The sequence below is a fragment of the Eublepharis macularius genome, chromosome 9 (assembly GCF_028583425.1).
Source record: "Eublepharis macularius isolate TG4126 chromosome 9, MPM_Emac_v1.0, whole genome shotgun sequence".
In the NCBI taxonomy this organism is placed as follows: domain Eukaryota; kingdom Metazoa; phylum Chordata; class Lepidosauria; order Squamata; family Eublepharidae; genus Eublepharis; species Eublepharis macularius.
The window spans coordinates 29,180,398-29,205,534 of record NC_072798.1 but is presented as its reverse complement, the minus strand read 5'-3'; the positions used below and the strand labels follow the sequence as shown (position 1 = coordinate 29,205,534).

At 41.8% G+C, this 25,137-nt stretch overlaps 1 protein-coding gene across 3 annotated transcripts in view; it reads right to left on the bottom strand.

The window, feature by feature from the left end:
- The window catches only part of MYBPC1 (myosin binding protein C1), a 113,437-nt gene that overhangs the window by 30,190 nt on the left and 58,110 nt on the right, over positions 1–25,137 (bottom strand). For 2 of the 3 annotated variants that reach the window (XM_054989159.1, XM_054989160.1), the window contains exons 13-23: positions 23,524–23,690; positions 22,172–22,334; positions 19,724–19,830; positions 18,278–18,411; positions 16,096–16,255; positions 14,801–14,905; positions 14,198–14,386; positions 11,958–12,092; positions 8,075–8,188; positions 3,605–3,772; positions 1,602–1,690 (exon numbers count right to left, since the gene is read on the bottom strand). In XM_054989159.1, coding sequence (XP_054845134.1) covers positions 1,602–1,690; positions 3,605–3,772; positions 8,075–8,188; positions 11,958–12,092; positions 14,198–14,386; positions 14,801–14,905; positions 16,096–16,255; positions 18,278–18,411; positions 19,724–19,830; positions 22,172–22,334; positions 23,524–23,690 — 1,531 coding nt within the window. The remainder of the gene's footprint in view (positions 1–1,601; positions 1,691–3,604; positions 3,773–8,074; positions 8,189–11,957; positions 12,093–14,197; positions 14,387–14,800; positions 14,906–16,095; positions 16,256–18,277; positions 18,412–19,723; positions 19,831–22,171; positions 22,335–23,523; positions 23,691–25,137) is intronic. The other variant, XM_054989161.1, reaches the window with a different exon arrangement.

Here is a 25,137-nt window from a genome sequence, read left to right as displayed (position 1 = left end):
GGAGCCTACAGTTTTAGAAAATAAAGTGAAAGCTGCTCTCAAAGCAATTAGGAGAAGCAAATCACCAGGAGTAGATGGGATACATATCAACAGAGCTATTTCAAGCTACAGAAGTTGAATCCATCAGAATCTTAACAGGAATATGCGAACAAATATCAATACCCCGCAGACTGAAAACGTTCAATCTATACTGCAGTTCTGAAAAAGGAGCCATCAAACACTGCAGCACTTATTGGACAACCACATTAATTAGTTAAGCAAAGCGATGCTCAAAATTTTACATCAAAGACACCGTATATGGAAGGAGAAATGCCTGATGTTCAATCTGGATTCAGGAAAAGAAGAGGCCATAGAGATCATAGAGATCATGCTGTTGGTTACTAGAACATACCAGAGGTTTCAGAAGAAAATCAGTTTTGTGTATTATTGATTACAGTAAAGCTTTTGACTGTGTGGAACATGAAAAGCTATGGATGGTTTTAGAAGAAATTGGTGTGCCGCAACATCTGATTGTTTTGATGCACAATCTGTACTCTGGAAAAGAATGTATTGCTAGGACAGAATATGAGGAAACAGAATGGTTTCCAATTGGCAAAGGTGTGCAGCAAGGATGTATATTATTCTCCTTATTTGTTCAGCCAATATGCAAAACATATTGTATAGAAAGCTGGATTGGATTTAGATAAAGAGGGAGTGGTGGAAGGAACATTAACAATGTGAGATATTCAGAGAACAGCACATTACTGGCAGAAAATAGTAGAGACTTGAAACAGCTACTGATTAAGGTTAAAGGAGAAGTTACCAAAGCAGGATTACAGCTGAGCATGATGAATACAAAAGCAATAACTACTTAGAAATTACACAACTTTAAGGTTGACAATGAAGAAACTGAAATTGTTAAATATTTTGTGTTCCTGAGCTCAATCATCAACCAAAAGGGAGACTACAACCAAGAAATCAGGGAGCTTGAGATTTGGAAGAGCAGGCATGAAGGAACTAGAAAAGATTCTTAAGTATAAAGAAGTGTCGCTGGAGAATAAGATCAAGATAAATCATAATATCGTATTCCTTATTACTATGTATGGAAGTGAAAGTTGGACAATGAAGAAAGCTGGCAGGAAGAAAATTGATTCATTTGAAATGTGGCGTTGGAGAGTTTTATGGATACCATGTGCCACCAAAAAGTAAAATAAGTGGATTCTAGATCAAATCAAGCCTGAACTCTCCTTACAAGCTAAAATGGCTAAATTGAGACTATTGTCTCATCATGAGAAGACTCACTGGAAAAGACAGTAACGATAGGAAGAAGGCACTAGGAAAAGAGGAAGACCTAACATGAGACGGACTGACTCAATAAAGGAAGCCACAGTTTGCAAGGCCTGAGCAAGGCTGTCAATTATAGGACGTTTTGGAAGTCATTAATTAATAGGGTCACCAAAGTCAGAAGCAACTTGATGGCACATAACACACACGCAATGTTATGATGCTGTTTTGTGAACATCTTCACTCTATCTTCTCATCTCATGGATTAAATTTCTGCCATCTGCTCTGTGCTAATGCAAAAGTTCTAGGAATGAGAAAAATATATCTTTGTTTCTTACCTGGAAGGGAATTACAAGATTCACAGCTTCTCCAACCCGTCGAACATAGGTTTGCTTTAAGTGTCTTGGCAGGCGAATCTTTGGAGGCTCTTAATTAAAAAAAGGCATTTATTTTTAATATTGGTTTAATTAATATCAAATAGTAACAAATGTTATAACAAGATGCCTTTTAATGCAGCAGACTTTTTGTCCATGTAATTCAGTATTGTCAATTCTGATTGCCAGTACTTCTCCAGTACCTCCAGCAAATGTTGCTTCTTGAGAGTGATGTGACTGAATCTAGGATGCTCAGTATGCAAGGCATCTATGGCACCACTGAGCTATAGCCCCTCCTCAAATTAGTGGGTTGGATCCTATGGAAGATTTCCATATATGCAACACTCCTTGTGCAAGTGGGAGTGCTGAAATTACACCTTACTGTCTGCTTACACTAAGTAAAAGTAATTGTAACCACACTATCTTTTCAGCATGCACAAGCCATAGTGCCAGGATTTTTTTCTGATATAAAACCAGATGAAATCACATAAACCTTCTGCCGTACATCCCATTCCTCCATTCTTGTGGTTATTTCATCAGAATTATATTAAAGTGCTATGTGCTGCTACAGCCATTGCGCAACTGCTTGTGCGACCCATTGCTTGCTGTTCTAAGTACATTTTCCTTTCCAGTCATGCTCTGCTGGTTCCCACTCATACTGATTATCTGGCAGGGACTGGCTCACTACATGTGTGTTTGTATTCTGCTAGCCTCTGTTCATAGCCTTGCCCATATGCAAGGAAGAGGTTGTAATGCACTATACATAGGTCTCCCATCTAAGTTAACTAGGAAGCTCCAATTGGTGCAAAATGCTACAGCTCGACAGTTAGCAGGAGCGAGCAGGAACATGAACATCACTCCCATCCTACAGTCACTTAGGGTTGCCAGCTCCAAGTTGGGAAATTCCTGGAGATCTGGAGAGTAAAACCTGGAGAAACCTGGAGAAAGTGGGGTTTGGGGATGGAAAAGACCTTGGCATGGCATAATTCCATAGAATCCACCCCCCCTCCAAAGTAGCCATTTTCTCCAAGTGAACTGATCTCTGTGGCCTGGAGATCAGTTGTAATTCCAGGAGATCTCCAGTCACTACCTGGAGGCTGGCAACCCTACAGTCACTCAACTGGCTACCTACCAGTTACCATGTTCACTTCAAGGTATTGGTTATTACATACAAAGCTCTTCACCGCCTTGGCCCAGCATACCTATGGGACCACCTCCCTCTCTATGTCCCTCCATGGCAGCTTCGCTCATCAGAACAGGGTTTCTTGCAGGTGCCAGCCTGCACATGGGCGAAAGCAACAGCAGCCCGCACAAGGGCTTTTTCTGTGGTGGCCCCTACCCTGTGGAACAGCCTGCCTGAGGCAGTCAGGAGAGCCCCCACTCTCCTAGCTTTCTGCAAATGATGCAAAACTGAATTATTCAAAAAGGCTTTTTACTTAGATAGGAAGGAAGTATTGTAGGGAGGGGGGGTCTCAGATGCTTTGCTAATGAGTTAGGGACCATAGACTTCACCACTATGTTGTCTTGCATATTATCTGTTGCTTTGAATAAGTACTCCTATATATTACCTGTGCTTCATGTTATCTAATGTCAATCCTAGAATTGATTTTGTTCTGTTTCAGCAATTCTTCGACTCTGTATTGGATCCTTGTCTTTGTAAAATCCTATGACATTGTTTATGGAAATGTCCTTGACACTGTATGGAAATGTTCTTGATATTGATTGTCCTAATCTCAAACTATGTAAACTGCCTTGAGTCTCAGTGAGAAAGGCGGATAATAAAGAGAGAGAGAGAGAGAGAGAGAGAGGAGGAACAAATGTATATACCTGTGTATGCGTGTATACCCACATAGCAGATCTGAAATAAATGGGGGAGGGGGAAGATTCTCAATCTCTGAAAAGTTTACATAATTGCCTTAAAATTTATCAGCATGATAAATAGTCAACAAGTAACCATTCAATCTCACCGATAACTTCCTTGACTAAAATGGGTTGTGGGTGGAGCCTAGGGTCACTGGCACCTGCTGCATTCACTGCCTTTACACGGACAAAGATTTTGGCTCCAGTTGGCAGACCAGTGATGGTGAATTTTGTTTTGTCAGTTAGATCTGGGTTGGCCACGATCCATTCTTCCGCTGAAGTAGGGAGGAAGCAAAGGGGTGGGGGTTGGGGGGAGGAAGAATGCTGAGAATTATATTTGGACACTTGTATCAATGAAACCACCATTTAAAAAAATGTTTTTAGAGTTCAACAAATTGCCTTTATTTCATTTCCTAAAGACATTTGCACCATCGCGATTCGTGATCAAACAACCACTTCCACCTATGGCACAGACTATTTCAAGACGACAGGAATTCCCACATTTAAACTAATCCATTTATGTCTATTGTAAAAATACCTTAATATATATATAAATTATCATAACCCTGCAACCTAGGCCATCGATACTAAAAGTAATGTTAAGCAAGGAAGGCAAGCAATGCAATACTTAGCTGCAGTAACAGAATTCCACATGTAATATTATATCTGGCACACAGTTTAGATGCTACAATTGCTTTAAATATATATATATATTAAAAGTTTTAGCTCTCATGATTGTGGAGCTGATTTTGAATTTTGAAATCTTCTGGGGCTTGACCCCCGCCCCCTACACATTGCTTTAGTGTTCATGTACCCTAATACTTCATCAATTAAAAAAGTGAATGCCATAATAATACCACTAGTGGAATAGCACCAGTGTCAGAATCATGAGGGGATATTTACATAATGAGAAATGACTTGCTCATAGCTATGTGCAAACAGATTTCCAGGATGCCATGTTTTGGAAGATCATAGACACCTTGCATTAATAAGAAACCACCATCGGTGGCTGATGGCAAATCACTTTCTTGTGAACTACAATGAAATTCATTTGTAGCATAATATGCCAGGGTGCACCATAATATGAAAACAAGGGCCCTCTTTACACATCAGTGAACATGGGGAGGAGTGTAATTGCATTAAGCTGAATGTGTGCATATAGAGGTGATGTGCATGCAACTGCCTCAGTCTTCTGCAGGCTTCCCACTTGCATGTACAGAATGTGCACACATACGGTTCTATGCACATATTCGACGGAATATGGTGGAGCTCAGGGGCAAAGTCTGCTGTGGCAACCCATTGAGATCCAGCATTGCACAGTAGCGTGTTGGACTATGCTCTGGGCGATCCAGGTTCCATTCCCCACTCTGCCATAGGAGCTTATTGGGTGATCTTGGGCCAGTCATACATTCTTAGCTTAACCTACCTCACAGGGTTATTTGTGAGGATAAAATGGGGTGTGTGGAGAATGTTGTAAGCCTCTTCGGGTTCCCATCAGAGAAAAGAGTGGGGTATAAATGAAGTAAATAAACCAAACCCTGCTCTTCCTCTTTATTAACTGAATATTTAATGTTTTGGTGTCAACAGGACTAATATAAGAGTTAACATTGGGGTCCAGTGACCTAATCCCTATGTAATCAATTGAAGAATTTATACATGAGACCAGATTCAAAGCTAATTGGGTGCTCCAAGGGATACAGGGAGCTCTCTGAAAGTACATGTATATATTTCAAAGATTGGGGGTATGTCTGTGGAACCTCATTTGAAAGGGAGAAATGACTGGAGGGAGAAAGTTTTTAATCTGTTATTTCTGAGCTCCTCTGAGAGCTTTGGAAGAGGAGGTCAGAAAATTTCAAAACAAAAATAAAATCAAAGGTAATTCTGTATTCACATGGGGGGGAGATATGGGCATGGACATGAAGCTCTTTCTGTGAAATTGTACTGATCAGCGAAGCCTTTGCTGTCTGACCGTGTGCACACAGGCTTTACGTAGGTAAGGAGCCTCGGGATTGGGCTACTACCGTCACATGAATAACATTAAACGGCATCTAAGTTTTTTTTTTTTTAATTTTCAGAGTCAGAACTCTGGGGTGGGGGTCAGCCATTAATCATGCTTTTTTTTTCTCTTACAGAAAAATACAGAAATTATACAAAGCCTCAAAGAGTAGCTTCAACAGCCCGGTTAGCATGAAGCTTGGGGTGAGGCCTTTAAGACTCCTTGCTGATATCAGGAAGGAGAAGAACTGGAATGGAGAGAGCTGAAGCTGCCAGTAAATAGCCCCCTCCCCAACAATCAGTATCAAAAAGGAATATAAAAAACAGCATCAGTAATTGCAAAGCCAACGTTCTTGTTCCTTCCATAGCAGATTTCTGCTACTCTATCAGTCAGACAGAGTTCTTCAAGTTAGTTTCAGGGGTGTAACCATGTTGATTTGTAGTAGAAGTGCAAGATTTGGGCCCAGTAGCACCTTAAAGGTCAACGAAGAGTCTCTCTACACAAAACATCTTACACGAGGACGCTCAAGTGAAAGATCTTACACTTGTTCTCCCATTGTGGATACACATGCACTGCTAGGGAGATAGAGTACACTTGAATATAAGACCACACAGAAAGTAAGTCACTAGAGCATCCCCGTGTAAAATATCTTGTGTAGAGAGACTCTAAATTTCCAGAGTATGAACTTTCAAGATTCAAAGCTCCCTCTGTCAGATAGGGAGCTTTGACTCTTGAAAGCTCATACCCGGGAAATCTAAGGTGCAACTGGATCCAAATCTACAGGGCTTTTTTTAAAGATGGAACGCGGTGGAACAGAGTTCTGGAACCTCTTGAAAATGGTCACATGGCTGGTGGCCCCGCCCCCTGATCTCCAGACAGAGGGGAGTTTAGAGCTCGGCACAGAGGGCAATCTAAACTCCCCTCTGTCTGGAGAACAGGGGGCGGGGCCACCAGCCATGTGACCATTTTCTCCAAGGGCAACCCACTGAGTTCCACCACCTCTTTTCCCAGAAAAAATCCGTGCAAATCTAGTTCTTCAAGTTGTTTCAATGGCAATTACTGTTGCTATTATTTAAATTGTACACTGTTATGAATTTGAATTGTAAGACAATTTGTGTGGTCAATCTGGCTGAAAACAGAGGCTAATATAATACACAGCCAAACACAATACAGTGATGCTAATCTAAGAAGTTATTAAATCAATCCAGTTGGGATAATTGCATTTTTTAAAAGACTGTAGCATTTTTAACTAATAAAGATAGAATGATGCAAGATATTGAACACTTAGTATAAGTTGGCAACCATATTCATTTTTTAAAAATTGATCTTCAGTATTTTTGAAATGAGAAGGGATAGACCAAAACATGGTGGGTGGATCAAGTACTGGACAATCAAATAATAAAACATCTTATTTTTGTTTTCCTTTTAAAGCTTAGCTCCTCCTATATCCTTTAGATGAAAGGAGCAGAAGCTACAGCCTGAAAGGAACATGTATGCATCACTGAATCAAAATGCTGCAAAACTGCTGTAAAACTGTTAGAATTTCAGTACTGCAGGCATGAAGACACTGGGTTGACTCCAGCACAAAAGTTCCACTTGCACTAAAGATCTTTCACAAGTGGAAACGTAAGAAACACAAGAAAAAGACCACAGTAGCTGCTTGCGCTAACTCAAACTAATCACATCCCACTTGCGCAAGAGCTTGTGCAACCAGTTTTTGGGTACTATAATACAAGGAGAAAAGCACTACATGTTGCTCATCATGATCTTGTGCAAGCGAAATTGCACTAAGTTCACTTATGCATCGTTGGATCCAAGTCTGTGCGCCTCTAGTAGATGTAGCACTGGTCTGGACACACCTAATATCTAAGTTCAGGTTTTTGTTTATGTTTTAGCTGTAAAACTGATTCTGGGCTTGGATGGAAAAGTCACCATCTCGCAGGTTCTGTTCTTCATATGCCAAAGGCACCATCCTCACAGGACTGAAGGGAAAACAAGCTAAGTAAGGGTTGTAAAATACTGCACATTACTATTGCTATACATGTGAGGTCAAGTTTTCTGACCTTTTACCCTGTCACCCAAATTTTCTTGTATATTTTCCATAGTAGACAACGCTGCCCACGAGATCAACTATTATAGTGTTGCAAAAAGTCCATCAGAATGTAGCTTTAAATAGCTTCACTGCAAACTTTACCTTCCAGGTCATATGTTGGATCCAGCAATTCACCATCATATACTTCTGCCGATAAACCTTATGAGAGTCCATCATTACAATTAATTCAGAGGCACCCACTTTCACACAGGCAAGAAATGAGCCAGTAGTTAGTATTCCCTGTTAGTAAGTATACAGAGATATGTACTGCACCTTGAAGAAGAGCTTTGAGATGACTGAGGACTGGTGCAACAGTGAAATAATTAAGATTGTATGTGTGTGTGTGGGATCTCCCTACCCATAGCAAACAGTGGTTTGCCAGGTTTCCCCCTTTCGTTTCCATCAGATTGAGGCTCCAACCACAGATCAAAGGGGAAAAGCACAATGAACACAACAGAGGGGGGAAAAAGAATCACATTGAACACTCACAGGCTGGTTTAGCGGTCTTGTCTTCAGTCTGCGCCAGGCCCCCGTCTGCCTCCACACTATTAATTTCCTGTGTACAAGTGTTTCCCTCACCCTCTGTGGTGGGCGCCTGGGAACCTAAATGATTTGGAAAGCACACATGGGCATTTACAGCCATAGGCAGAAGAGCCTTTTAGACTGCTATATCTGAGCAAGAGACTGAAAGATGAGAAATCGGAAAAAGAAGAGAGAGGCAAGAGAAATCCGTTGAGAAAAAGAGAAGAAAAGATTTAAAAGTCCAGTTGTCCAGAAGGGAGGGAGAAACTAAAGGAAACAGAGAAGAGTGATGGCATGAAGGGATATGCTGACATAAGGCTGCAATCCATTGATTACCAGAAGAAGTACTTGTTTGCTGTTGAACAGCTTGCATTCATGGACCGCTGCCCAAAACAAAGCACCATTATTGCATACCATGTAGCTGGTTCACAGCCCATGGTTAAAAATCTGTTAGGCATGTCTTGATTTGTGGAAGTAATGGCAAAGCTTTCAGCTGGTCTTATGGCCAGGAATATTACTGAATCTTAAAATGGGCAGGAAATGGGCAATAAGTTAACTACAGCACTCCGGTGAAGTGAGTTTGTAGGATGTGCAGCCAATGCAACTTTTATAGAGATCTCAACGGGGTCTGTATTTTCACGCTGGTAATCCTACATAGATAATTTTTTTTCTATTAAGTTTCTGATTCTGCATTTCACACGTAAATTGGGTCCATATTGTGAAAATATAGGGTTCAGAGTACAAATTTTATTTGAATTTGTTGTCTAGATTGAGACAGTTGGTTTGTTGGTCTAAGACAAGAATCTTTTTGCCCTATAATCCATGGGCATTTTTATCATATATCTTTGTTCATGGAGTTGGGACAAACTGATGTCACTGCCATAAGCAGCATCTTATTTTGCTATAGATGTTTTTTTCACGTTGGTCACAAAGAGTAAGAAATACAAAACAGATAAGGGGATCTCTTCATTACATCAACGTTTTCCTAACTGACAAAGACTTCCATGTAACTAGAAAGCTTAAGTACTGATCTTCTTAGAGAAATAATTCTAACAAAACTGTTCATCTTACTTATTTTATATTCACAATGGCTGATTCTAAGATGATAAAGGGGAGAATTGAGAGTTCCTAATTATTCTGTGGTTCAGCATTTTCATGTTCCAAAAACCTCTTATTCACTTCTTGGTAGTATAAATGAATGTATGAAGGGAATGAGTTTAAGAGATCATGATATTTGTTCGCATCACTATGCTTACGAGTGATCTATGTTATTTTGAACCTATGAATTTGTATATTATGGAATGTAATATTGACTTCATTGGTACCAGAGAAACTTCTTTATTAACTTTAAGGGAGTTATGAAGTTTTCTCGAGGCCACTTTTTCAGTTCCACCCACTCAAATTGCTCATGATTATATAGCCCTAATAGTATCCCATTCAAGGGCAACAGACGAGAGAGAAAGAGAGAGTAAAAGTGAAGAAGAGAGAAGAAAAAGAGAGAATGATTACAAATTGATAGGTTAAGTAAGCAGAAGAGAAGAAGGGAGAATCTGAAAAAAGTGACAGCCGAAAGATTGACAGTCAAAGAAAGTACCTGGAGATTCAGGTGAAACGTTAAACTTTGTAGAAAAATTAGTTGAAGGAAATATACTGGAAAAAAGATGAAGAACAAAGAAATTCACATACTGAAAGACTAAAGAAAAGAGAAAAGGCAGAGCGAGAGATACAGTGATAAACACCACAACGCTGGTTTCTTTTGTATTGTCTAGAAAGTTTTGTTTCAAAGTGTTACAATATATACATAAATAGCATTAATTGTGTATATATAGGTGTATATCTAGATATGCAAAGCATATGTAGCATATACAGAAGGCACACAACATCATTTGTAAAATACATATGCTATTTGTATTTTATCTGAGGTGGGTAACATCAAAATGGCAGGCTCAGCTGTCATTTTGAGATATCTTCTTAATGCTTTTAAACCTATCTGAAAGAAAAAAGTAAAGGTTTTGCTCTGTTCAATAGGTACACACAGATGTATGATCTGCCGAATCCTGAAACATTTCTTAAAAGTCTTTCTCCTTGTTAATGCTAGATTGACCATTTGTTGTGCAGCTCAGCATACCTGTTGGCCATAGAGAATTCCACCCCCCCCCCCTGCAGTTGTTCCCTGAGATCTGAATAGTGGCTAAATCATACAGTGATTGCATAGTAGGTATATGTTGATATAACTGCTTTCTTTCTTCTTTTTGCTACTGAAACTGGTAGGGTTGCCAACCTCCAGGTGGGGCCTGGGGATCTCCCAGAATTACAACTAAAATCCAATCTACATAGACCATTTCCCCTGGAGAAAATGGTTGCTTTGGAGGGTGAAATCTATGACATTATATCCCTGGTGACATCCGTCCCCAGGATCCATCCCCAAACTTCCAGTAATTTCCCAACCTAGAGTTGGCAACCTTACAAACTGGTCCTGTGAATGCCTTCCACAAACGATTTCAAAAGTTTTTTCAGGGTGTAATAATGGTGTGATCTCAACAAACGTTAGACTATTCACAATACCCATTTACTGTGCCTAGCCATCTAAGAATTAGCATGTGATCAAATCTTCATTTATCCAGTGACAAGCCTTAAGTGCCAGTTATACCCTTAATAAATGTTGTTCATGACCCAAAGTCAACTTCCCTAAAAGCTGTGTCAAGAGAAGAGTGTAACTCTATAGACTCAACTTCTCAGGCAACAGCTTTTCAACACAGGAGACGCTTCAATCAAAATACCCAAGCAGCATATTGAAATTTCATTAGTCTAGCTTCATCTTTTAAAAAAAAACTATTTGTAAAAAAAGAAAACCTCTTAATTAGTCTTACATCACAGCCTTCTGTACAGTCATTGGCTGGAGTATTTCCACATATAGGATTTTAACCAATTCCCCCTCTCACTGCAGACATGGCAGAAGTCCAGTTCACAAGCAGTTAGATATGGGTTGAATAAAACTTTATTCAGTCTGGCTGTATGACAAAGCAGCTGTCCTCAGCTTGCTCATCAGCCTATAAATGGTGAGGTGAACATATTTGCAAAGTTTGCTCTGATGGAGCTGAGTATAGGGAGAGAGGAATCCCTTATTCTTGGCACTAAATATGTTTCCCATATATCTACCAACATATTTGAGTGCTAAGCATTTGAAAAACATATATTGAACCTTGTCATGGATGCTAAATTGCTATTTAAAATATTTTAAAATGTTTTTTAAAACGTAAAAAAATGAATCCTGTGTGATATAGAATTTCCCTGTACTGGTTTGGTTTGAAACATTCCAGGGAATCATCAAGAAAGATAAATCACAATCTGGACATGTGTCAAATATTCACAGTCCCACGTAAGTTGAGATCTAGATGAGTATCAAGCATTCACAAGATCAGTTTGACACCAATGTTTAAAAGCCATTCCATACCAAAAGTCAATGTGACTTTGCCATGTGACAAATGATTATGTGAATAACAATTACTATATGGATCTTCATATTTCTGTACTTACTAATTGAAGAACATAATTCATTTTTTCTTCCCATTTATCCTTCCTCTCTAAAGCAGAGATAGAGATATTTCCATATCAATGGAATAAACATCTCCCAGGGTTTATGAGACATTAGACTGAAATGCTAGCTGTAAATATAAAACCAATAGTTTTATGAACACTGGGACTAACAATCTGGAAACAAGGAAGGAAGGATAGAACCAAACACTTGGGAGGATCCTCACATTACGCCTTTTCTTCATGGAAGCAGCCTTCAGATAGAAAAGTTAGGACATCTCTTTCCTAACCAAAGCATAACACAGTTGCCACTTACTTCCCTCGAAGCAATACTCTATAACATAGCCATCTAAACCTGCAGCTCCAATTTGGTCTGGTGGTCGCCATTTCATGGTAACTGTAGTATCAGTTACAGAATCAACTGCCAGGCAGGTAGGTGGACTGGTAACCGCTGAAAAGGCAATGAAAGAAGGCATTTGTGTTAGCAATACAAACAAAGGATTTAACACTGCCCATTTTTGGAAGCCATTGACATTTTGTTTTGGTCTGTTTCTCTCACTGTTTGATGCGGATCTTTGTGCATTTGACTTACTTTTTGCAGTGGCTATTCTTTCACTGGAATTGTGAGATGTTGTTTGGGTTAGATTAATTCTGGGCCCAGTTCAAACTGCTGATGTTGACCTTTTAAGCCTTAAATGGCTTTAGACCACAGTATTTGAGGGACTTACTTACCATGCCTGTAGCATGATATTAACTAGCATTGGCCTTCTCCATGTATTTGACTTAAATGGTTGGAGAGCACAGCAAAGAAGGCTTTTTAGCCATGGTTCCAAGCTTTGAAATTCCCTGTTCCAGGAGCAGCAGTGAAAGTCAATTTTACCAGTGCTGTACTGTCTTGGCGAGTTCAAAACAGAAGATGGTACTTTGTCCCCTTTCCTACCAGTATTTCATATGAGCCCATACTGGCCTATTTTCACCCTTGCCAAGGAGGCCAAATAATCCTCCTCAACACTGGACTTCTGGAGGCTAATTAAGACCATTCTTCTCTGGGAGACCTTTGAAGGGGACTAAAAGCAGTGTCATTGTTATTACCTTGGCCCCTTTACTTTAAAAACTTTCTGGCCAATTTTTACATTTTATTTTTACACATGTCCAGAGTGCAGGAAAGGAACTGGGCATATTGTAGAAATAGTATATATCCCCCTACTGTCTTATTTATCTGGATATTTAATGTCCTTTATTGATCAGCCCAGGGGTCATTTTGTAGAAAATGAGCTGGAGGAACTTATTAGCATAACTCATTAGCATATGCCACACCCCTTGCCATCGCTGGAAGTGTGTCATTAGCATAATTGATATGCATATGCCACACACCCTGACATCACCTATTGTGGCTGTTTTGGACCCAATCCTGGCCATTCAGGGCCAAAATTGGGCCCAAAATGGCAAAAAGGGGCCAAAAACGGCTGGAAAAGTGCCCAAAATGGTCAGGATCTGGCCGCTGTTGAGTGGGAGAGTGATCTACCACTCATCAGAGGCCCGATCCAGGCCATTTTGGCCCCAATCCAGGCTGAAACGGGCCCAAAATGGCCAATAGTCAGGTGGCTGGGGCCCCCTGACATGTGACCTCTTTGAGGAACTGCCAGAACTACGTTCCTGTGCATTCCCCCTCGAAATGAGCCCTGGATCAGCCTATAGGAAGATAGTTAGCTTCCTTCTCTGACTATAAGTCTAAGGACTACAGGTCTGAGAGCCAGTTTGGTGTAGTGGTTAAGAGCACGGGACTCTAATCTGGAGATCCCGGTTTGATTCCCCACTCCTCCACTTGAAGCCAGCTAGGTGACCTTGGGCTAGTCACGGCTTTCTGGAGCTCTCTCATCCCCACCCACCACACAGGGTGTTTTGTTGTGGGGATAATAATAACATAAACCACTCTGAGTGGGCATTAAGTTGTCCTGAAGGGCAGTATATAAATTGAATATTATTATCAGGGCTCATTTCAAGGGGGAACGCACAGGAACGCAGTTCCGGCCATTCCCCAAAGAGGTCACATGTCAGGTAGCCCCGCCCAACTGACTCTTGGCCATTTTGGGCCCGTTTCAGCCTGGATTGGGGCTGAAACGGCCTGGATTGGGCCTCTGGTGAGTGGTGGATCACTCTCCCACTCATCAGCGGCCTGATCCTGACCATTTTGGGCCCCTTTATGGCCATTTTCAGCCCCTTTTTGCCATTTTGGGCCCAATTTCGGCCCTGAATGGCCAGGATTGGGTCCAAAACAGCCAGAATAGGTGATGTCAGGGGGTGTGGCACATGCAAATCAGTTATACTAATGACACACTTCCAGTGATGGCAAGAGGTGTGGCATATGCTAATGAGTTATGCTAATAATGAGTTCCTCCAGCTCTTTTTCTGCGAAATGACTCCTGATTATTATTATAATATCTCTTACACAAGACATCAAATTCTAATGGCTACATGTTTTTATACTCTGTTCAAATAAAAACATTTTATGAATGGTCTGGTTATCCAAAAATATTAGTATTATTATCTACTCACCCAATGGCACAAAGGGCTTTGAGGGCATGCTTGGTTTAGAAGTGCCTATGGCATTGACTGCAAACACTCGGACCTCGTAGGCAACGCCTTCAATCATCTTTTTTGGCTCAAAAGTTGTTTCTTTAATAAGGTCAAAGTTCAGCCTCATCCACCTGGAACTCTGTTTCTTCTTCCGTTCAATGTAATATCCTAAATAGTATGCAAATCGAAATAGGAGTAGTTAATGTCCCAGCATTTCTATAAAATGAGCAAATGTGAACATCAGTTTTACTGTTCCAGCAGGCGACAGCTGATAAAATGTCACTTGGGCATGGAAATTCAGATGATGATGATGATGATGATGTGTTGCATTTCTTTCTTTACATATTATTGGGGAAAGAGGAAGAAGAGATATAGGACTGTTGCTTTTGGTCTACATGGAAACTATCACATATGACATAAGACACACATAATGCAAGTGTGCATTGTTGATTCTGAGGTTAGGGGGCAGGGCTGAATATTTTCCAGGAGAGTTTTGGTTCAGAAGGTTCCACTAACCTTGAAAATAGTACGGAAGATTTAACCAAATACCAAAACACTAAAAGAGATGATAGACCTGCTTACCTAAAATGGGGGATCCACCATCATACACTGGTGGTTCCCAAACCATAATGCACCAGTCTTCTCCTACATCAACCACATTTGGTGCCTCTGGAGGGTCAGGAATATCTGTCAGAATCAAAGAGATGATTTTATTGGTCTTTTTTGTTCCAAAAATGCTGACATCGCTGTACAGCAAACAGGACTTAATTTATTAATATACTGGAACAAAACTAAACTTTTTAAACCAAGACATTTTGTAGTGCTCTTTGGATGGTCATTGGTGGCCCTCATTTGGTGGCAAACATCCTAGGAGAAGAAAGCTATGAAATATTTCAGATGTCTCCCAATTAACAAGTTTTCTTCCATCATCTCCAGCAAATGGTTAAGATGCAAACAAGCTTCTCTGATTATATAGTCAATGAGAAAAACTTGGGACACCATAAAGAGATTTCACCAAGCAAAAAAATAAAGAGAGATTCTCCTTGCAGGATGATGGCTCAAGCCTTTCATTCAAGCGAGAAAGGGAAGGTGTCATCCAGAAAGAAGGAAGCTGTAAAGAGCAGTGTTCTGGGTAAGCAAGGAGACAGCAGCAGAGTAGACAACAGGGAGCATACAGGAAAGGACCTTTGCTAGCTCTACTGCCCACCTCTGAGGTACTAGTGTGCTATACAAAGGGACTTTCCAAAAAGTCCATCAGTTCCAACAGCAAGCATGGGACAACCACAAGTCATATGACATCAGAATTATGTGACAGGAAGAGGGAACAGACTATTATGAACTCACTGGGTCAAGTCCAGGTCCATGAACAGCAGATCAAGAATGCCAGGGGCATTCTTGAACACAAGTTGAACACCATAGGTATACTATAGTGAGGGACAAGCTAAGGAGCAGAGCCACAGAGGAATTCTCTCCACCACTAAGTGATCTCATCTCACCATCCTGCTGTGTGTGCAAAGACAGGCAGGAGGTGTGGCAGCCTGACTCCAAGCATGTGCACTAGCAGCAAAAACTGACAGCTCTACCAAAGTTCATCATCATGACCCATCAGGTGGGGCTCCATGACCCATCTGAAGACCGTGATGCATGGGTTGAAAACCACTGATGAAATAGATAGAATAGTGGATTTAAGCCCAGATTTTAGTCACCAATCAACTATGGAAGTGTTCATCAGATGGTCTTGGAGAAAAGACCACAGCTTATCCTAACGTAGAACGGAATTGTGAGGTTAAGAACTAGACTGTGCATTGGGAAGGCCCATAAATACTGAAACTAATGATGGCATCTTGATACAGAAACCTTGCACCGAAATGACTTACCGACAACTTTGATATTGATATGGGCTGTGTCTTCTCCAGCTTCATTCTTTAACATTATTCTATATATGCCCGAGTCATCCCTCTCAGCACTATCAATCACCAAACAACTGTTATCTGGATAATTCTCTGCTCGTATTCTGCTTGCAGAATCCATGAGCCACTACCAATCATTGGGAAGAGGGAGAGAGAGAGATAAGTAGCACAGAGGCGACTGAAAACCAGGAAACCAGCAGATGAGGAACAGTAGAATACATATATTCACTTACAGCAATTTGAACAGCACACATTAAAAAGGCCCTTCAAATGAAATAAGCAGGAAAATGAAAACAGGTAAAAGCCAGTAGTGCAAGTGAAGAAAAGTATTTATTATCCAAGTAAAAACTTTCCTATGCAAAAACGGTAGTCGCAGTGATCATCATCGTTGTGTTTTTGCCTTCATGCAGTAAAAAAAAATTGAAAGGCTTGCAGATTCCCCTGAAGTGGATTTTTTTACTTGGATAATAAAGCATCTGCCTTCATTTGCACCACTGGATTTTGCCTGTTTTAATTTTTCTGTGATTGGTGCAGCCCTCTTGTTTTCTTCTTGAAATAAATAGGGTCCAATTCTATGAGCTGCTGTAGGAAAATCAAATAAGAAGGAGCACTCAAAGAGTAGTTGCCAATGGCATCATGTCTGGTTGGAGTAGAGTGCCACAGGGCTCAGTTCTGGGCCCAGTGCTTTCCAACATTTTTATAAATGATTCGGACGAGGGTGTGATGGGATTACTCATTAAATTTGCAGATGGCATCAAACTAAGAGGCGTAGTAAACACCCTTGAAGATAGGGATAGAATTCAAGGAGACCAGAACACTAAGAAACTGGACAGATTTGAATAAGATGTGATTTAACATGGCTACCCAGGCTCTCCACCTGGGTAGCAAAAATGCAAAGCATGCATACGGGATGCATACTTTCTAACAGGGAGTGGGGAACATAAGGAGAGCCTTTCTGGATCAGACCAGTGGCCCTTCTAGTGCACCATCCTGTTTCACACAACAGTCAACAAGTCGCCCTGGAGGGCCAACAAACAGGGCACAAGGGCCAATCCCCTTCCTTGATGTTGTCTACTAGCACTGGGTTTCAGAGGTTTGCTGCTTTTGAATATGCAGGTTCCCTTTGCTCACCATGGCTAGTAGCCACTGATGGACCTATCCTCAAGAATCTACTCTTGTGGCCATCACTATTTCCTCTGGCAGTGAGTTCCACAATTTAATTATTGACTGAGTAAAGAAGTGCAAGCCCCCTGTACCTGGTCACTGTCTGCTCAACAATGGGTCCAGGCTAGGAGAAGGTTTCTTCCCGGGAGAGAGGGAGTGGGAATATGGAGGCACATGGAGCCTATGCATATTGGATTTCATCAGATATCAGAGATTCACCAGGTATCACAGCATGGTTGCCCCTCTGACATTGGGGTAAGTTGCTCTCATGAAGCTGCCTTATATTGAATCAGACTACTACTTTATCAAGATCCGTATTGTTTACTCCAAGTGGCAGCAGCTCTCCAGGGTCTCAGGGAGAGGTCTTTCTCATTACCTGCCACCTGATCCTTTTTGTAACTGGAGACACCAGGGGACTGAACCTGAGATCTTCTGTGCGCAAAGCAAATGCTCTACCTCTGAGCCACAGGTCTACTCCTCCCCACTGTTCCCTATTTCATATAAGGGTCAAACCAGTCTCCAAATTTACCCCACAGTTATGTCACTGTGTCATTCCCCCGCTGAGGATGGGGAATCCCCCGCTCCCACTCTCTGCCTCCCATATCTACTCACCTAGCCAGCAGGGGTGGAAAGGTGGGGGAACACCACCCTGGGCACACTCCCAGGGCGGTGCAACAACATCACCTCCAGGAGTGATGTCATTGTGCTGCCCCTGAGAACACCCCTGCACTCCCACCCCTGCTCGATGATGTCATTCCCTGGAAGTGACATCATCACATAGGTGCAGGAGCACATGCGTGAGGTCCACCCGGAAACACTGAAAAGATCAGTGCCGGGACCTCTGCCCTTCCGCCAAGATGGCAGGGGAACCTGGCATCCCTAAAAGCCATTAATATCTTATTATAAAAGATAATAAATCACATTAGTTTTTTTTACAAAAGAACAGTCGCTAGAATACAGATACAGGCCTAAATTCCAATTGTACCTTGTCCCCTCTGCTCCACATGACCTTTGGAGTGGGCTCTCCAGAGATGGGGATCTCCAGTCGCAATTTGGTTCCTGCTACAACTGTCACTGTATTATTGTCTCCAAGTCCATCAAGGTGGATTTTAGGAGGATCTGCAAAATCAAGGCACAAAGGAATTTATGTTTGGAATTTCTGTAAAGAGAAGAACATTTTAGAAGCATTCTGATTTGTTTGTATACAACACAAAAGCTAATCTAATATATAAAACATCGTATAAACCTCCTACACTAGTGCACATATCTCTGATGTTTAACCACTTGGCTTGGGGGAAATAAAATCAGTCCTACTTATTTACTTTCCCTTATTTGGAAACCCATTCATAAGATTTTCGGTTTTCCCACATGGTGTCCTGAAAAATACTATAAAATCCATCCCAAATTAAACAAGCCTTATGCATTACTTCGCTTGTTGTGACAGATTGGTACAAATTCAAAACTACTTCACTGAGCCACATAGGCTGCAGTCCTAAAGACACTCCCCTGGGAGTAAGCACTATTGAATAACATAGGACTTATATCAGAGTAGACCTGTTTATGATTGCTTCCTTAGTGTACTTTGCAACTCCCAGGTGTTCTTTTTAACTTTTGCAGCTGCATAATAATTTGTTACAAGGAACAGGCCTCACAGACCCATCTGTGAACCTTAAATCTCCGAGCCTTTGCAATAGATAGGTTGTTTGCTTTGCAGGGCAGAGACTAGGGCTTCCACATCAGCTAAATAAACACACACATACAGGTTGAGGCAAGACAACAATCAGATCTCTCTGTTCATCTAAAAGCAACTGGGGACTAGGGTTGCCAGCTCTGCCTTGGGAAGTTTGTGGAGATTTGGAGTTGGAGCCTGGGGACGGACCTTGGCAGAGGTATAATGCCATAGAGACTACCTTTTCAGGAGAACTGATCTCTGTCATCTGGAGATCAGCCATAATTCCAGGAGATCTCCAGGCCCCACCTGGAGGCTGGCAATCCTACCTACAAGTTAGAATTTTAATTTAGAAGGGGGGAGCTTTCTTCTATTTGCCTGAAAGATTGGAGAGTGAGCTTTCCCAACCCCAGAGGGCATTGCAGACTGGCACTCCAGTGACCACAGGAAGAAAACGACATTTATGCTATCCAAGAGGTGTGAATCATGCTTCTCTAGGAATTGCCAGAAATGCTATGGTAAAACCATAGAGTTTTTGGCAGTTTCAAGAGAGGGCTGATGTCACTCCTGGGGAAAACCTAGGGAGGTGTGATGTCACTTCTGGATTTTCCCAAGAGTGAAGTCATATCGTCACCCACAGCTGCCCCCTATGTCCCTGACCACTGGACTCCTGCTGGTTGCCAGACCAGGCAACCTTACTGTCCTCTGAATCAATTAAATAGAACATACCACACCCAAGAAAAAGAGGCCCTTGGAAGTTACCTATAATATGTACTTTGCAGGGGATGTTGACATTATATGCTTCTGGAACAAACATATATTCACCATCATCATCAACAAGTGAACTATCAATAATTAGCCGGTGGATTCTGCAGAAAATCAAGAGACAAAAGTTAAAGGAAATATAGTGCCAGATGTATTGCAGCAATTAGACTAGAAATTTTTTTGCAACCAATTAATAGACCTAATTTTAAATTTACATATTCATTTTTACAGAGAGTCTTTACTAGACATGGGCACAAATGGAACCCCCCCCGAAACCCCTGTTTGTCATTCGGTGCCATCCATGATCAATGAACAATGAACATGGACGAACATGAACTGTTCCCAGACATGTTCGTTGTTTGTTGTTCGTGGGGGCCAGAACCCCACCCCACCCCCACCCCACTTAGCCCCCCCTCCCCTCAAACCCACTTACCCGGCCCTCTAAAGATCCCTTTAAACTATCAGCTGGCAGGTGGCAGGGGGGACTCCCCCCTGCTGCCTGCCAGTTGATAGTTTATAGGGCCCTTTCCTGCCACGTGCAAGGGGCGGGGCCCTTTAAACACCCCACAAACTGACCTTCCTAATGTCCAATACCCAGTACATTTGTAGGGGACATAGTCTTCACTGTCCTCTGAAGACTCCCCAAGTTTCAGAGAGATTGCACCCCGGGAAAGGCATGATCCACAGGTCTCCCCATTGGCTGTCATTTTCTCTTCACAGTGGCAAAAACAAGACTCTGCTGGAAGTACTTTGAAGGGTTAAAGCCAGAAGGAAAGCCAGAAGGAGTTCAGACAGAGTTCTGTCCCTCCTTGCCTCTGGTTGCCAAGGGGATTAATTGCAGCAGGTGCCAGACTGTCTGGCTTGCTGAACTGCTGCAGCAAGGAACGAGGCTTTTAACGACAACCTGTTCGTTTAGGATGGGGCTTCACGAACAGCTTGTTCGAGAACAGCAGATTAGGCTGTTTGTGGGTTTTTTCTGTTCGTAATGCTGTTCGTGCCCATGTCTACTCTTTACCACAGGACAGTAATAACCGTGCTATGTTTACCTCTTATAAATGTTCTCTTCCTTCCATGGTGAAAGAGCCAAACTAATGTAATAAGGGGAAGCATGGAATTCCCAAAGCTACAAGATACTAATGTAGGGACTAAAGACATTTCTAGGAAAGATCCAATAGGGATAACGAGAATGCTTAACTTTTCCTTCTCTCACATATTTTTGCCTGTATATTCCCCAGAAGGAGCAATCCTTATATTTCCCCCAGCTGAAATTGATATTATTTTATCTTACCCTTTTTCCAAAGAGCTCAGGACAACATAAATTGCACTCTGTTCCTCCATTTTATCCTCACAGCAATTCTGTGAGGCAGCTTCAGCTAATAAAGAAGGACCAGCTGAAGGCCACCCAGTAAGTTCCATGGCAAGCAAGGATTTGAACCCAGGTCTCCTGGGTCTTAGCCCAACTATTATATCACATTTGACATTGTGCCATGGTTAGAAAGTCAGTCTCTGATCTAGGCGAGACAGATTCGAGTTCCCACTCTGCCATGCAAGTTCACTGGGTGACTTTGGACCAGTCTTACACTCTCAGCCTAAACTACCTCACAGGATTGTTACAAGGATAAATGGAGGAGAGGAGAACAATGTAAGCTGCTCTGGATCCCCAGTAGGGAGAAACGAAATAAATGAAGTAAATAAAAATAAGTCAGATGCATTCCCCCTTCCCCCGTCCATATAATATGCAGTTCTTACTGGTCTGTTATACAAAAGCCATAGATTATCCATTATGCAGTGCTTCTGTTTCAAGGACACTGTATTTGTACATCCATATGTAGCGGCTTGTTGCCGGGAAAATGTGATTCCTTCTCCCATTAGCAGTGGCCATCCCAATTTGAAGCATTGCAAAGAATCTTTTGAATAGTACCTGTGACACCACTGAAGACAAGACAAGCAAAGCCCCTGAACTTTTTAGTTCTCCTCCACATGACCCTCTGCTCTAAGCAAAAGTAATCTGCACACAAGGGCCTTTGGATGGGTTATTTTACAGTGCAAAGAAGCACACCAAGCTGAAAATATTTGCCACTTCATCAAAAACACAAAAGCTTCTCAGGATGAAATTACACATGACGTTGGAGATGTGTATTTTGGATGCAAAAAACAACCATAGAGGGCACAATACGGATAGAAATGTGGTGCTTGGGAGTATGAGGCTTGCCTAGGCACCATTTTCCTGATCAGAAATCTCACATTTTTTCCTCCTTGGATTCAAAACAGCCTGGTGGGGGGCATTCCTGATCATGAAAGTGGTATGAAGACAAATAATTAACCACCCCCTTCCCTAGTTCCAACCCCTAGTCCTCCCATTTTAGTGGCTTTTTTTGAATCTCCAATGTCACATGTGGTTTGACAGTAAATGTTGATCCAATGTGTTTGTGTGAATGTACTTACCTTCCTTTGTGGTATATCTTGATGCGGTCACTTGGTTGGAGAAGCTGTCCATTTTTGTACCACTTTCCTTCTACATTCTCAGAGATCTCACATTTCAGAGAGAGCTCTTTGCCAAGCCTTACAGTCTGGTCTTCCAATGGATGCATTATCTTCAGTGGTCTCACTTGGGAAAAAAGAAATTAAGGCAATTATGTTATTCCTTGTGAATTGCTAATGCCTGCTATTCTGAACAAGAGTGTCTTTGCATGTTTGAAGTATAGAATGCTAATGCACCAACCTTCCCCTTTCATTGCAATGTTCGAGTCACCTCCATGCAGTTACCCAGTTAGATGGAAAGAACATGTAGGTCTTACTACTACAGTAACTAGCGGGTGGGAACCTCACACATCTGAGAGTTCTGGTGTGAATTCTACAGATCTTTTCCTTAAAAGCACTGCATATTAGCCATAATATAATTATCTACTGGCTCCGAATAGGGAAAGAGTAGTAACATGCAAATTTATTGTTCATGCAGTCTAATTCCAAAAAATGAATACTTTTTAAAATATTCCCCAGTAGGTGTATATAGGGCGCCAGGCCAAACCTAGGAACCACTGGGAGGACTAGGATATGGACACATGGGGGGCATGTAATATTATTGATGTTGCCCACATCACCATGTAACTTCCAGGCACAATCTGGAAGTGACAATAGATAGCATTAGGAATCACTGAACACTCTATGGTAAAACCATAAAGCTTCCAGTGATTCTTAGAGCTACCCACTGTCACTTCCAGGCTGTACCCAAAAGTGATGTATTGGCACAGAGGCTGGCAGCATTTTTATAATCTTCTGTCACTGCTTTGAGTGGCAGCGGGCAACCGCAGCAAGTGGCAGGAGGTGCTTAGGAAGAATCAAGAGGCATTGGTGGTTCTGTACATACATATTTTGTGTAAATTAAGAGGTTCCAGTGATTATATTACATTTCTATGTACAACTATGTGAAAGGGTGGGGAAATGTTGTAGAGGAGCATCTTGCCAGCTGCACACCATCTCAACAGTGGTTTTTTTTTGGTCTCCTTCCATTCTGCAGGTATAATGGCTGGGTGTGGCAAGAGGCACAAGCCCTTTGGCAAGAACTCAATGGCAAGAGCCAAAGAGGACTTGGACCTTTGGCTCCTAGCCAGTGGCTTGCAGTCATCAAATGAATCAACCAATGAATCCAGGACTGGCCCAAGACCAGAATGTAGTTTGTTTATTAGTTTATTTTGATTGTGCGTCACCTTTGTTTTTTATAAGCTACTTTGGGTCTCTTCAGAGAGAAAAGCGAGATACAAATATTTAAATAAACTAAAAAGGCATTTGTAACTCACAGTCAACTTTTAGCTTTGCAGCTGATTGTCCTCCAGTTGTCATCACTGAATAAGTGGCATTGTCGCCTTTGGTTGCTTCATTGATGATCAGGGTGTGTTTTTTACCTTCAATCTTCACTTTGTATCGAGATTTACTATCAAGGGGCAGTTCCACACCATTTTTAAACCTGACCAAGGATAACAAAAAGGTCATTATCTTCACTGTACCATTGCTAAGCCCAAGCCTCACAAACTTCCTAGACTGAAAAAAGCTGTTTATAGACTGAAAATATTTAATAGATTGTTCATTGTGAAGTAAAAATTCTGAAAAATCTTTCAGTAATGATGGTTCTTGTCATAAATTACTGCTGCCACAATATTTTTCTAATTTTTACATTTGGGAGAATTCAGTTTTGGCTTTTCTTCTAAGGATCCCATTCCCTCATGGGGGCAGGGGTCCCCTGTTCCCATCTTCCATCCCTGCCTTCTCTCACCTGGCCAGTGGGTGGAATGGGTCAAAAATCCCCTAGAGAAGACTCTTGTGTCAGAATGCTTCTGCATCATGCTGGGATTGATGTCATTCCTGGCACAACATGAAAGTGTGGGATTGTGCCAGGGGTCGATTGGGTAAAAATTGGCCCCAAATGCTAGATTGGGGGATGATTTTTACCCAATCGGCCCCTGGCACAACCCGTCACTTCCATATAGCACTAGGAACAATGTAATTCCTGCCGCAATGTAGAAGTGTTCTGGAGCACATGTATGCTATATGCACATGCAAGGTAAGTCTCTGGATCTGGCCCCTCACCCCACAAACACAGCATCTCCCACTTTCATGCCTGGAGAACCTGGCAAGCCTATTTTGTTCAGATGAACTTGTGTGATCACAAATTCCACAAGAGAAGATGAATAGTTACCATACAACAAATCACCACAATGCGAATGGGTCATTGCATTCTAAGTATCTTGGGTTTTTTAAGACCAGTAATCTACCATAAGAGCCCCATGGTGCAGAGTGGTAAGATGCAGTACTGCAGCCCAAGCTCTGTTCACAACTAGAGATGGGCACGAACCGAAAAAACCCCAAACCATGTGGTTCGTGGTTTGTCAAATTTCACAAATCACGAACTACAAACTTTCACGAACCTGCCTCTGGTTTTCAAACCGGTTCATTTGGTTTGTGAAAACAACACATCCAGGTCAGAAAATCATTACTTCCGGGTCAGCAGAAAGTCACTTCTGGGCCAGCAGAAGTTCACTTCCAGGTCAGCAGAAGGTGTGCAGGAAGTCCATCCCCTGTTGCCTAGGAAACTGATTGATTGGCACCAGGCTGCCTGCAGTAATGAACCAAAAAACGAACCAAACGAACCAACCTAAAGTTCATGGCGGTTCATCAGAATCTGGGATCTGACAAACCGCTGGTTCACGAACCACGAACCGGCCTGGTTCATGCTTAATTTTGGTTCGTATTTCGGTTCATGCCCATCTCTATTCACAACCTGAGTTTGATCCCGGCGGAAGCTGGGTTCAGGTAGCCAGCTCAAGGTTGACTCAGCCTTCCATCTTTCCGAGGTCGATAAAATGAGTACCTGGTTTCCTGGAGGTAAAGTGTAGATGACTGGGGAAGGCAATGGC